Here is a 13207-nt window from a genome sequence, read left to right as displayed (position 1 = left end):
AACTGATTTTGCATTCAAACAAGTTTTTATTTTTTTTCATTCTCTCAATAAAACGGTGAATAGGGTATTCTACCACGTTCTAGAATCAACTAAGGCTGCCCTCCTTTTTCTTTTTTCTTTTCTGATCAGAAAAATGCTGCCCAGCCTTAGGAAGGGCTTGTAAACCTTTATATATAAAACCAACAATATTTTTTGGGGTCACAAGTTTTATCAAAATATTTGGACAAAAATACTTTTAAAATAAAAAATGTCAAAAGCAATCCAAAATAATACACCAAATAATACAAGCGTACTTTCATCATTTCAACAGTGTATTTTTAATAATTAATTCTTTTTGTACATTTTTTTTTTAATTTTTTAATTAATATCTCATAACAGGCTAATAATAATGTTATTCAATCAGTTGTTCATTAACTATTATTTTCTCTATTTTTAAACATGTTCAAAACATCTTAAGAGGCGTATAATGCCGGTTATAAGAAAAGTCTTTCACACGTGCATAATAATGTAATTAAATTAGTTGTCAAATGATTATTATTATTATTTTATTTTTTTTTAACAAACGATATTGTCTATACTAAGGGGAAGGGGGTAGGCTTAACCTCACGATGAGCTAGCAATAATAAGATTCAATCAGTTGTTTTTTTAAATATTATTTTCTCTATTCTTAATGTAAATTCAATAGAATGTAGATGGAAATCGAAAGACCGATTTTATTATGTGAATTCAGCTGTTTTGATTGGTTTATGAGGGGTTTTTTTTAGCATAATATAAGATTATTCATTTACTTCAAATATTTGACTTTTCTTTTGTCAATTCATGCATATAAATACATTTAAAATATGTAAGTTGTGCGTAGCATGCTGTGATTCAAAAAATATCTTTTGTACGTGAGTAAGCGAGTGCATGAAGGCTAGTAACATCAGAAACTAAAAAATTTGTAGCAGTGGTAGGAGAGAAACAAAAGCATGAACACCAATGGCATGGCATAAGTCAATTATGTAGTCAGCTGAAGCATTCTTCTCTATAGATATATGAGTGATTTTACGTCTCAATATTTTTTTGATAGCTTCTTTGCGGTTATTTATGAGATTGTAGAGCTGAGTGCGGAATTAAAACAGCTTGTTGGATCAAAGTAACAACAACAAAAGAGTTACATTCGAAGTTACATAGCAAACCTCCAACACTTATGTGGCTAAACGGATCTTACAACTTCTACCAGTATTAATTTTGTATCTGCCCGTTGGCGGACGGATTCAATAAAATGAGATGATTTGTCTAGGAGGCTTCTTGTAAGAACACTTGTTGGCATCGTACCAAAACCAAATGGAATTTTGAGGCCAGAGAGGAGTCTGTTCATTTGCAATATTGCATGAACAACAATTGTACAAAGTTTGGTGGGGTGTAAAGTGCAAAAGTAATTGAGATAGAAAAGACTAGGCAACTTCCTTTACTCTGGGCCATTGCCATTTGCCACTATGCCTTGAGTGAACTTTTGATGGCGTTTTGGACTATCCTCGAGATAGTATTTTATATAAAACGAGTTTATTGTAGCGTGATATGTCAGTTTAATAATATAATTTACGTAAAAAGAAGCATGCACACACAAAAGATGATATGTCAGTTTAATAATATAATTTACGTAAAGAGAAGCATGCACACACAAAAGATACAAACAACTAGAAGTTGACAGTTATTGTGGCTGCTAGTTGTACAAGTTTCTGTAAATAAAAAGGCAAAAGTGATGTATACGCATGAAAGATAACAATGGAAACATTCTCAAACACAATTGGAAAGAGATCAAAAGACTAAATTATGGAAGCACTTTTGATGAGAGATTATATTAGAAGTAAAGATATCATACATAGTCCGTCTATGGAATAAACATCTATCCAATTTTTATTGAAGAATGAAATGTCAATGCGTCATCAATATTGTATTCATACTTAGTGGTGCAACTTGGCTCTTACTCAGTGTATTGCGCTCAAGACGGATCTCTTTATTGGGCTAGTTGAGACATGTTTTTCATTGGGATGTGCTTGGTTTAACTAACATAATGACGTATGAGTTGTATTTGTTGGCAGGCTCTATGCTTTAGCATCGAACTATCGGATCATACCCTGATTCAGTTATACATCAAGATAACAAAACGTTTGACAAATTATCAATCCATTTTCGACAACATTGACACAATATCGACCGAAAGAACGAACGTCCTACACAAAGACTCTCAATCGTGTGTGTGTGCATCTATACAAAAAATTCCATGTTGTCACAGCAGACAATACAGTAAACGGGTTTCACTTTCTGCACTTTATATGAACCAATGGATTCGCCAGGTCATGAGCACTAGAGTGACTTGTGACACTACTTGGCACTCCAAATCGTTCCTGCTTTATCAAATAATATTCATCCAATCACAGAAAAGAAATCAACTAACTTAATCACTACAACATCCTAATTAATGCAGTCCAAATAATCACGGAAAATGACTCGACTTCCTTTTCGACATGACACCCTCGACATTTGGAAAAGTTGAGGTTACATGCCCCCGGCTCATACACTCTTCTCACCTCTCTACCGCGTGAGGAGACAGTAACAGAGTGTGAAACGTGGGCATGGAAGTCTCTCTCCTGCTTATATCAAGTTTAAACAGATTGATATGTAAATTATGAACTCAAAAAATCGAAGCTCTGGCGCAAATCATAGTTTGCAAATGCATCGAGTCATCCCTCGTTGTTGCTACAAACACAGAGTGAACCTTTTGGTTCTATGAATGACAGATTAAGTACCCAACAAGTACAATTCTAAGGTTGCTACATAAACTCTGACTTATACAAGACTTTCTTGAATAGAAGAACACCTACGATGATGGAGACAAGAACGGACAAGGCACCTTGTCTAGAAAGCCCGAATTCGGTCCATGTCAAGGGCTTTGTGACTTCAAGCAAGACATTGCGAAACTGTTCTCTTAAATCGTCTAGCGATCCAGTGTTGTCAACCACTATGTCTGCCTTGGTCCTTTTCAAATCGAGTGACATCTGAGCATTTATCCTGTTTCCAGCATCATCCTCACGTGTTCTGTCCCTCGACATGAGTCTCCGGAGCTGAGTTTCAGGATCAACCCATACAACAATAATAGGCTTCGTCCACTTGTCCATCTTGGCCTCAAACAACAGAGGAACATCAAGAACAATAACCTTACACCCCTTCATCCATAGCTTCAAAATTTCCCAAAAGATTCCAGACGATATATAAGGAGCTAGCAGTCTACAAGAAGATAAAAACTAGATATTACAGCTCATATAATATGTAACTTGTGCTATAAGCTACACCAAAGTAAAATCTCATAAAGTGGTGCCACAACATTTTGAATTCGACGAAATCTAGGTAACTTTTACTAAAAGGAATTGGCATATTTTCGCTGTTTTTAAGAAATCACACTCATGAATTTTGACCTTGACGTGTCAAAACTTGAAGGAGTTCTATAGAACCTAAATGCTATTTTTTCCTTGGCCACTCTAGGTTTTACATCTAATGCAACACTAGCTTTTCAACAAGCAGCCAGGAAATCCAATGGTTAAAATTTATAAAAGAGTTTGATTTGCTCAACTGCACTAGGGGTAACGTTGAATCATACAGCACAAAGTATAACAAAGCAGTACTCTAAACAAAATCGCAAACGAAAACTGGAGCTAATAGCAAAGGGGTGGTACCGGTTAAGAAGTTGGCGCTTTTCGGGATTAGAGAATACAATTTGTCCCAGTTTAGGCCTATCAACTTCTCCATCAAGTTGCAAAATATCCTCTCCAAATGCTGAAACAACCTTTTTCCAGCCACCACTCCCCTTCTTCAACACATCCTGAAACCGAAAAGATACTGAGTCCATGAAAAAGCCAAAAACAACACATTGCCATCAAACTTTCATGACTGTCAAAAGCATAAATATCAGGGTTTGCTCATCACTCACTCGAGCAACAAGATCCGCATCAACGACCGGAATGCCTGTGTTCCTTGAAGAGATTGGAGACGGTACTCTTCCCGGAAGCAATTCCACCTGTCAGCCCCACGATCCTCATTCTTTCTACTTCCTCTGATCTTCTGCTCTTTCTGTTAACAATTGCTCCTACTATCAAATTACAATTTAAGCAAAATTACATAAAAATTAAAGTAAATTAACAAACTTTAGAGCATAGTACTCCATATTTTAATGAATTAGAATTTTGGGTTCCTAAAAATTAAGAGCCTTTGCTCCTCCCTGTAATTATTTCATAGGGATTCGACGTGGGAGTGCCGGCTGTGGACTACCTGATGCACTCCCCCTCCTCCTTTATGCGGGCTTAGTACCGGCAGTGTAAGATAACCTTACACAAGCGGAAGTTCTTAGTTCTCACTGTACAGATTATGAAAAAAACATAAGAATATGCAATCTTTTTGCTTAGTTTACACATAAACAAACAGAAATTTAAAAGTTAATGGTGAATTAACAGAAAACCAATTGAATGAGAAGATATGGGGGAGACATTCCCACCAATGTCTGGAAGGGGCTGACTCAGTATTTCATCTCTGCCGTTTGGCCATGTCGATTATAATTAGTCCAAGGTGAAGGATTACAAATGTGAAATCAAAATTACATCTTTTCTCCAAAGAAAACCCCAATTCTTCATAAAGGTTGTAACTTTCTCACCAATTACATCTAGCAATTCACAGATAACACTTTCAAACAGGAGGAAAGGAAAGCCAGAAGTAAAAAATGGGGGGAAACATGAAAAGTGTACCTTCCGCGGGTGTCAAATTGGTTAGGGCAACTTTGGACTTGTGGGTCTGGATCTGATGCTCAACAGCGATACAGTTGGTCGTAGTTGATTGAAGAACATGAAGGACGATTTGCTGTGGAAAAAGTGGGGACTTCGGAGTTGTGAGAGTGAGGAGAGTCGGATGAAGAGGATTTTGATGACTATAAATATGTCGTTTGATTTCTTTTGTAAGAAGCGCATCTGGTGTAGTGGTATCATAGTACCCTCCCACGGTACTGACCAGGGTTCGATTCCCTGGATGCGCATGTTTTTTATTTTATTTAGGTGAGTTTCGGGGCTGCTTCTAGAGACACTTCTGCTCAATATCGCTAAATGCAAGAGTCGAAATTCCTTTTGTACGGTTCAGAATCGTATTTAACTTACCAATTAAAATTACGGAAAATTCTTCCATGCTACGAGCATTGGATGACCTAAGTTGGTTTGGATTAATGTTTTTATTGTGGTTCAATAAATTCAGAACATATAATGCTCGTAGCATAAAAATGAAACACAAAAATTACATTAACATTTTTAGCTATTCTAGGCACCCATGGCCTTAGGAGTGCTTCCCATTAAGTACAAAAATGAGACTTCAGTAAAACTAAAAGCACTTATGATAGAAGTGTTTTAGACAAGCACCAGCGAAAGTTCCCCCGCGTGATGCTGCGGGTTTTAGAACCGTATAAAACATGTAGAAAGTTATAAATATATATACACCCAACTCCTAATTGAAATATGCACGCAACATTAAGAAAGTTTTGAAATGAGTCTTATACTATTATTTGTATTCTTGTCAATCTTCTCATAGTGAACCTTCATTTTGAACACATAAACTATTGAGAAGCACAACCCAAGAATGGTAAATGGATTTAAGTTTATTTGTATTCTTGTCAATCTTCTCATCGTAAACCTTTAGGCCAAAATCAGCTCTAATTATATAAGTTAGAGTTTCTATGTGAGTTAGGAATATTCTGGTGTGTAGAAGATGAAGGCAAAGCACAATCCAATTAACTTCAAATCAAGGGGAATTAATATTTAAAAAGTAGAACCAACAGATGAGTGAAAACTTGTGCAGCAAGTCTACATGGTGTGAAAACTTGATCCAAAATGCAGCTAAGGATGATGACTCTTTGAAACTGGAAGACGCACAGAACGCAGATAATTGGAGTGACTCGGTGAATTAGGAAACTTCACTTCTTAAATGAAGTGACTATTCTACGAAATTTAATTAATCAAACAATGATTGCCAAAAGAACAAGCAAAAAACACTTGAGAATAAGCAAAAATTTGTTGAGCAAAAACACATTCTTTAACCCTATCTCTTCTTTTGACAGTAGTGTTCACAAACCACAATCGGTGTCACTATCTCCACGTGATGTTACATTCAATGGGATAATCAAACGCTCGCGTAAACCCATTTCTTTGACTCACACAGTGTATCGTTTTAACAATTGACATACTAATTTGACCTCACTGCAAACTGTACAAACTTGTGCAATATTCTTTTCCCCTTTGTCCTGGAAAATATGGGTGCAAAATATATGCATCTTTTAAACAAAAACTCTAAATTGCACACTAATTAGAGACTTGAAGGCTAATCTGCCATTGCAGGTGGAATTGTGTTTAAGGAGAAAAGCTGCACCAAAATGCATGGACTGTTCTTGGAATTGTGCCCAACGTACTGGATCAAACCAAAGCTGATAATACTAACAATTATTACGATTTATCTTACGATTGTACAGTATGGGATGAATTTTAATTAGTAATATTAATTTCATATTTATTACAGCAGATGTAAACTCCTGTAAAACCACCCTTCTCTTAAAAGTGCATTTTTGCTCACCACCATTTAGTGTGGTGGATGCTCACCACCTTATTTATCACCGTTAAATGAGTTTGAATTTTAAGATTTGTGCTTATCCACTACACGAATCTCGAAATTCAAATTCATCTAACGGTGATAAATAAAGTGGTGAGCATACATGTGCAAAAATGCTCCCTTCTCTTAAACCCCCGGAGACTGACGCTTACATTATGTTTGGATAAAGAATTTTAAAATGATGGAAATTAAAATGACGAAATTTTATTTTCTAGAATTTGTGAATTTTCTTGTTTGGTTAACCAAAAAAAAAAAAAACAATGAAATTAAATACGGAATTTGTTATTTTTAAACTCTCAATCATAGAAATTAGGAAATGATTACTATTTATATGAAATTTAAACTTAGAAATTGAAGGTCCCAAATTCCAAGTATTTTTTTACGCAAAAATTCTAAATTTCTATATTTATGAATCCAAATAAGAGAATTGATGCATGTTAATTTATAAATTATAATTTTAATCCAAATTCTAAATTTATTTCTCTCGTACAAACATAATGTTACATCTTTTATAGAGCAAAATTCGACGAATCAAATAAAGATTGTCAAAAGTTTTGAATTTTAACATCAATTACAACATGCAGACCCAAAAATGATCCAAATCTAAGTTGAAGAATCTATTAACCCCAAATTTCGACATCAATCACAATATACAGCCTAAAAATCACCTATAAGACTCAGACGGTCAGATAAAGCCCAAGAGCTGTAGAATCGAAATATACCTATGATTTGGTGATTGAATGACTGCGAGGGCTTCAAAAAGACCCAACCTAGCGGATTCGCCGGAAAATCTTGCCGGAATCTGGGTTACAGATTGAGCTTCAGTCTTCTTCAAACCTTCACCAAATGGTACATGCAAGCCATGAAATCTTGACCTAGAAAGTAAGACTGGGCTCAGAATTGAGTTCGTGAGGTCGAAAGGATGAGAATGGTGATTGCTTTAGGTGTATCTGGGTTCGTGGGTCGGGTTTGGGGTATCGCTCGCAGTGTTGACAGAAAAATGATGTCCAGCGGAGAGTGGAAAAGAAGACAAAAATGGACGGTCCAGATTCAATCAGATTTAAATTGGACTAACATCGAAATTACACAATTAAGTCAGGGGCATTTTCGGAAGTACACTGCTTAGAACAGTGTTTCAGTGTATTTTTCAGCTTTAGTACCTATTAAACGGATGTATTCAATTGAAAATTTGATAGATTTTAATAAATTTATAAATCTATGAATTTTTATACAAGTTTAACTAATTTGTAGAGATTCTATGTAAAATTTTGATTCAATTCCTTACAAAATCTCATGGAAAGGTGTGAAATTTGTAGATGCTTAAAATACATTACAAAATCTCTCTAATTCCCTCTTACTCCTTAACTTTTCCAAATATTTTAAATTCAAATTCCAATTGAATACGCTTGAAATGTTATAAACTTTTTTAAAATTCTAATTGAATACATTCAGAATTTTAGGAATTTTAATAAACTATTTTAAAATTCTGATTGAATATACATTAAATTTCAAATAATCATTTAAAATCCTGATTGAATTCCGTTAGAATTCCTTAAAATCCAAACTGAATACTTGCAAAGTTGGCTTCACATAGAAAAGCTTTGGAAAAGGTTAGGGTCTTAGACTTAAACCCGGACTGTAGTCTTGTTAAGTTCGTCCTCCCGTCCGTTCTCGGATGAGATGACGACGAGACCGCCACCGCAGCTCAGCCCCACAACAACCCGACTCCTCTCTCTCCTAACCAACTGCTCCTCCGCTTCTCACATCCCGCAAATCCAAACCCAACTCATCCTCCTCAACCGCCACTCGGACACCGCCGTCGCTTCCCGCTTCATCGCCGCCTGCCAATCCCTCCGCCGCCTGGATATAGCCCACCGCCACTTCCTAACGCAAATCCCCAAACCCCATGTTTTCATCTGCAACTCTCTCATCAGAGCCTTCTCTCACACCCACACCCCTCAAGTCCCTTTCTCTATCTACACCCACATGCACAAAAGCTCCATTCTTCCCAACAACTTCACCTTCCCTTTCCTACTGAAGTCGATCGCCGATTCCCGGGACTTCATAAATGGGCAATGCCTGCATACCCATGTCGTGAAATTGGGTCATCTCTATGATATTTATGTGCAGAACTCGTTGTTGAATCTGTATGCGTCGTCCTCCGGCCGAATGGAGTTATGTCGAAAGGTGTTTGATGAAATGCCTCAAAGAGACGTTGTGTCATGGACGGTTTTAATTATGGGGTACCGGAATGCCGGGAATTATGACGATGCTTTGATTGCTTTTGAACAGATGCAGTTTGCTGGTGTGGTGCCAAACCATGTGACAATGGTGAATGCTTTGGCGGCGTGTGCGAATTTTGGGGCCCTTGAGATGGGGGTTTGGATACATGACTTTATAAGGAGGAGTGGATGGGAATTGGATGTGATCTTGGGAACTTCTTTGATTGACATGTATGGAAAATGTGGTAGGATCGAAGAGGGATTGGCGGTTTTCAATAGCATGAAAGAGAAGAACACATTTTCTTGGAATGCTCTTATTAAAGGGCTAGCTGTTGCTAAATATGGTAAGGAGACAGTTGAGTGGTTTGAGAGGATGGAACAAGAAGGGATCAGAATAGACGAAGTCACTTTGGTTTCGGTTTTAAGTGCTTGCAGTCACTCGGGGTTGGTTGATATGGGCAGGCAGATTTTTCGTTCCTTGAGTGATGGAAAATATGGATTTTTGCCCGGGGTCAAACACTATGCTTGTATGATTGACCTCTTAGCACGTTCGGGATGTCTCGAAGATGCTTTGAAATGCTTGAGAGAAATGCCTTTTGAGCCTACTATAACTATATGGGGGTCGTTGTTGGGCGGTGCTAAAACTCATGGGAATTTGGAATTGAGCGAGTTTGCAGCTTGGAAGCTTGTTGAACTGGATCCAGGGAATAGTGGTTACTATGTTTTGCTGTCTAATTTTTATGCAGAGATGGGAAGATGGGATGATGTTGAGAAAGTGAGGGGGATGATGAAACAGAGAGATCTTAAGAAAGACCTGGGGTGTAGTTCCGTGGAATTCGAGCGCCCGGACAAAGTTAGTCAACTATTAGCACGATAAGTCAGATCGTATTTACAATTCTTTCAATAGAGGGTTAGTTACTATTGAATTGGGTTTTTCTCCATTTTACTGACTGCATCAAGTTTATTGGATGCCAAATGATAAGCATTGCTCTGATTGCAGCCTAGTTATCTTTTCGAATCTCAGTTAAAGTCAGTTGAGATCAAATTACTTGCTGTGATATGCGCTACCCATGCGCTAACATGGGGGCGAGATTCAAACATCTTCTTCGATTGTGTTCCCATCAAGGAATGTATGGTTTGAAGGTGGTGAAGATCTGCCAAAGTGAAGCTTTCACCCGCCAAGTACTTCGATTGAGCCAGGCGTGTCTCATAAACATCAAGAACCAGAGCCAACTTGGCTTCTTATTCCTCCACAACTGCCGCGTCTGTGGTCATTTTAAGCAGAGGCTTTGTAGCTAGCTCATAGGTCAGTTTCGAGGCTGCTAGGTCGAACTTTTGGCCCTCCACCTCCGGCCACAATGATAGAACTGCCATCTTATTCGAGTCTCGGATCACCAGCGGGGTTCCCTTGGCAGCATACTCGTGGGCAATGTATTGTCTTGTTGCTCTTGTTTCTGCATATCAGAAGCCGCACGGCTTATCTTATATGCACAAATTCATGTTTCATATATGATGTGTGTCAATTTGATGTGAGGACTACAACTGCGATGCTGTATTCCAAGCCGATCACGAACTGGCTTGTATTTTAACTTCTTTTCACATGAAAGTGTTTGATTGGCTTGAAGAACCGTTTTTCAATTTTTGTTAATTTTATACTTGTGGTCACGCAACATCTTGTACTAATTAAATTATTCGGCTACAATCAATGAAGATATGAACCAAAACATCGTCTCAAACAAGTCAGCAGACCCGTTACAACAATTCACCTTCAAACTTCACCAAAATTCATACCCTCAGCCACCTTCTTGGAGGCCGGCCTAGCTGAAATCTCCTCCCACCACGCCTTGACGCGAGGACGATCGTTGACCAACGAAGACCAAGGCGTCTTCATGAAATAAAAGGTGCCCGGAAAGTGGTGCAGGTCAGCCAGGCTGTAGAAATCACCAGCTAGGAACTTGTTGCTGCTCAATCTGGCCTCGTACACGTCGAGCACCTTCTTCAGCTTCTCTAAACTTGCATCGATCACCGTTTGATCTGGTTCGATTCCTACCACAGGCTTTGCGAAAAACTCGAAAATAATCGGTTCCATTGCAGGGTTGTATTGTTGGGATTCCACTTCTGTCCATACCTTCACCAATGCAGCTTCGTTGAAGTTTTCGCGACGAATGAGATCGTGTCCCGTTTCCTTGAATTTTTCTGCTACATATGCTGTGATTGCCCTAGATTCTGGTGCGACAAATGAAGAAGTTCAAACTAAATATTTGACGATAATTTTTTCTACGGTAAGAAGAAGTGCAGGAGGCTAAAGAACAAGCGTGAAAATCGACAGCCAAGAATATTAAGCGCTTACCGAAAAGTGTGATGCCATCGTCTTCTAATACTGGAACCAGGCCAAAGGGCTGCATGAACATGATGGAGAAAATACGATGAGCTTCTATATATACAACTGCAAAAACCATGGAGATTTGTAAAATGTTTGGAAATGAACGAAAAAATGTACATTCTTGGCAAGAAACTCAGGCTGCTTGTTTTCGCGGGCGAAAAGATCGACGGGGACAAGCTCGAAATCAACGCTTTTTTCGTGGAGACAAGCGACGACGCGAGCTGTGCAGGTCGACACAGAAAGTCCATGCAGCTTGAGCACCATTGTTGGAGTAGAAGGGAGCTTAGTATTTGCCAGTGCTTAGAGATTTTGGAGAAGAAGATATGTATGCGTTGGAGGACCAAGGTCCGTATTAAATATAACTCAAGGCTCTGAGATTTCTCTTGGTTGAGATACTCTTTGTCGGTCTTTTACAGTTTTGATTTGAAAAAAAGAAAAAAAAAAAAGAACAGTAGCACAATGTTGCAGACCTAACCTTCCGTCGGATCTTTCACATGGTTGAATGAAAGCCCCGATGCAATGACGACAGAAGAATTGTTTCGCCCGATGCAATAATTATTTTGAAATGCGAATCACAGTTATTCAACACGTAAATCGAAGAATTTTGGATGCTCTGGTTAGAATATACGATTATGAGACGGATTCATGATAAAATAATAGAAGAAAACCTAAAAAGACTTAAAAATAAACTTTAAAAAAAGATATGGAGTATTTAGAAATAATAAAAGACTTAACGCCAAACGTACAAACGACATAGAATTCATACAACCAACTTTACTTAATACGACAACGCTCGGTAATAACATTTATCCAACCAGACCGCTGAAAGCAAAATGTTGGCATAATCTTCTTTGTATGAATAGATATGTGGTATGTTATGTTAGTAAGACAACGTCCGGTCAAACAAAGATTTCAGGGCACTGAATTTAAAATGATTGGCAGCATCTTGAGATTTGCTTTCCTTTTTAAAATAATGCACAAACTTCAAGTAAAAGATTACCAAAATTAACAATGATTACACAACATTTTTAGCTAAAAAACAATGATTTACAATATTCTTACGGCATCTCTGACAACGAAGTTAATTTTTTTGCTAAAATAAAAGGTGACGAGCAGTGTACAAAAGTTTTTAACCAGCTATTTTAATTTTTTTATTTCCAACAACTCTTTAATTTACATTTATTATTTTTATGCTTAGATTAATGTTGATTTCTCTATCCAACTCAATAGATTTAACTAGTTAAATCTTTTGGAGTTGTAATTGTTCAAATAGCTTGCGGGAGATGGCTAGTCCATTGAAGTTGTAATTTTGTGAATTTTACGTTAAAATAGCAAAACAACCTGTTGGAGACGCTCTTAACAAGAGTCGCTTTAGCATGTTTACTTAAGGAAAATAGGAGATGAATGAAAGAATCGAAAACTTAAAAACATGAAAGAGTAAAGAAAGATGATTTATTCGACTAGCTTCCCAAATTAATTTGCTTCCTGATTGTTAGGTATTTGATGACGTATATCAAAGAGAAATTCACAGTTTCGTGATTCCATGTGTTAATAATAAACACATAAAAAAAATTAAAAACTAAAATGATTCACGTATCCATATTTTAATAAACGTATAAAACCCAAGGACCAAGTTTTAAAATTATCACAATTAAGAAAACAAAGCATTGAAAAGCAGCATAAAACATAGGATCCCAGTTGATTCTGTGACCATCAACGGTCAATTCGCATTTCCCACACAAATGTACAACAGATGGAACCTCAGAACAAATTTAAATTTTTAATCTGCAACATAGGAAACCACACCACTAGAATTAACAACAATAACACATCGAGCTCGTAATTTTGAGGACTTTATGAGCTCGTCCTTGCAACGAGACGTTGCCAGTATCACAAACCAATCGAACACTATCATGTAAATTAAAAC

The 13207-nt window shown here is 37.3% G+C and overlaps 3 protein-coding genes and 1 non-coding gene across 4 annotated transcripts; 2 read left to right on the top strand and 2 right to left on the bottom strand.

Annotated features, from left to right (window-relative positions):
- Nucleotides 1–2694: 2694 nt before the first annotated feature.
- Nucleotides 2695–7697, bottom strand: LOC125478613 (dephospho-CoA kinase-like). Its single transcript, XM_048586960.1, is given in 6 exon segments — nt 2695–3270; nt 3717–3862; nt 3971–4009; nt 4011–4129; nt 4779–4890; nt 7398–7697. Coding segments are annotated over 4 exon segments (708 nt in total). The 5' UTR covers nt 4080–4129; nt 4779–4890; nt 7398–7697; the 3' UTR covers nt 2695–2816.
- On the top strand, nt 4992–5062 carry TRNAG-CCC. Its single transcript has one exon. It is a non-coding gene; the product is annotated as a tRNA-Gly (tRNA).
- A 600-nt stretch (nt 7698–8297) lies between the features above and the next one.
- On the top strand, nt 8298–10535 carry LOC125478445 (pentatricopeptide repeat-containing protein At5g43790-like). The gene is made up of 2 exons (XM_048586620.1): nt 8298–9807; nt 9898–10535. The coding sequence occupies exon 1, from the start codon at nt 8356–8358 to the stop codon at nt 9772–9774; it is 1419 nt and encodes a 472-aa protein (XP_048442577.1). The 5' UTR covers nt 8298–8355; the 3' UTR covers nt 9775–9807; nt 9898–10535.
- A 10-nt stretch (nt 10536–10545) lies between these two features.
- Nucleotides 10546–11966, bottom strand: LOC125478446 (glutathione S-transferase F13-like). Its single transcript, XM_048586621.1, has 3 exons — nt 11398–11966; nt 11248–11296; nt 10546–11123 (listed from the first exon to the last, which is right to left on the bottom strand). Exons 1-3 carry the CDS (start codon nt 11542–11544, stop codon nt 10666–10668), a joined length of 654 nt encoding a protein of 217 aa, XP_048442578.1. The 5' UTR covers nt 11545–11966; the 3' UTR covers nt 10546–10665.
- Nucleotides 11967–13207: the final 1241 nt, after the last annotated feature.

Source organism: the organism of the source record quoted next, unplaced genomic scaffold (genome assembly GCF_019419815.1).
Source record: "Pyrus x bretschneideri cultivar Hongxiangsu unplaced genomic scaffold, Pyrus_bretschneideri_v1 Contig25, whole genome shotgun sequence".
NCBI classification, from domain to species: Eukaryota; Viridiplantae; Streptophyta; class Magnoliopsida; order Rosales; family Rosaceae; genus Pyrus; species Pyrus x bretschneideri.
The sequence above is the reverse complement of the archived record's forward strand: the minus strand, read 5'-3'. Positions and strand labels throughout refer to the sequence as shown.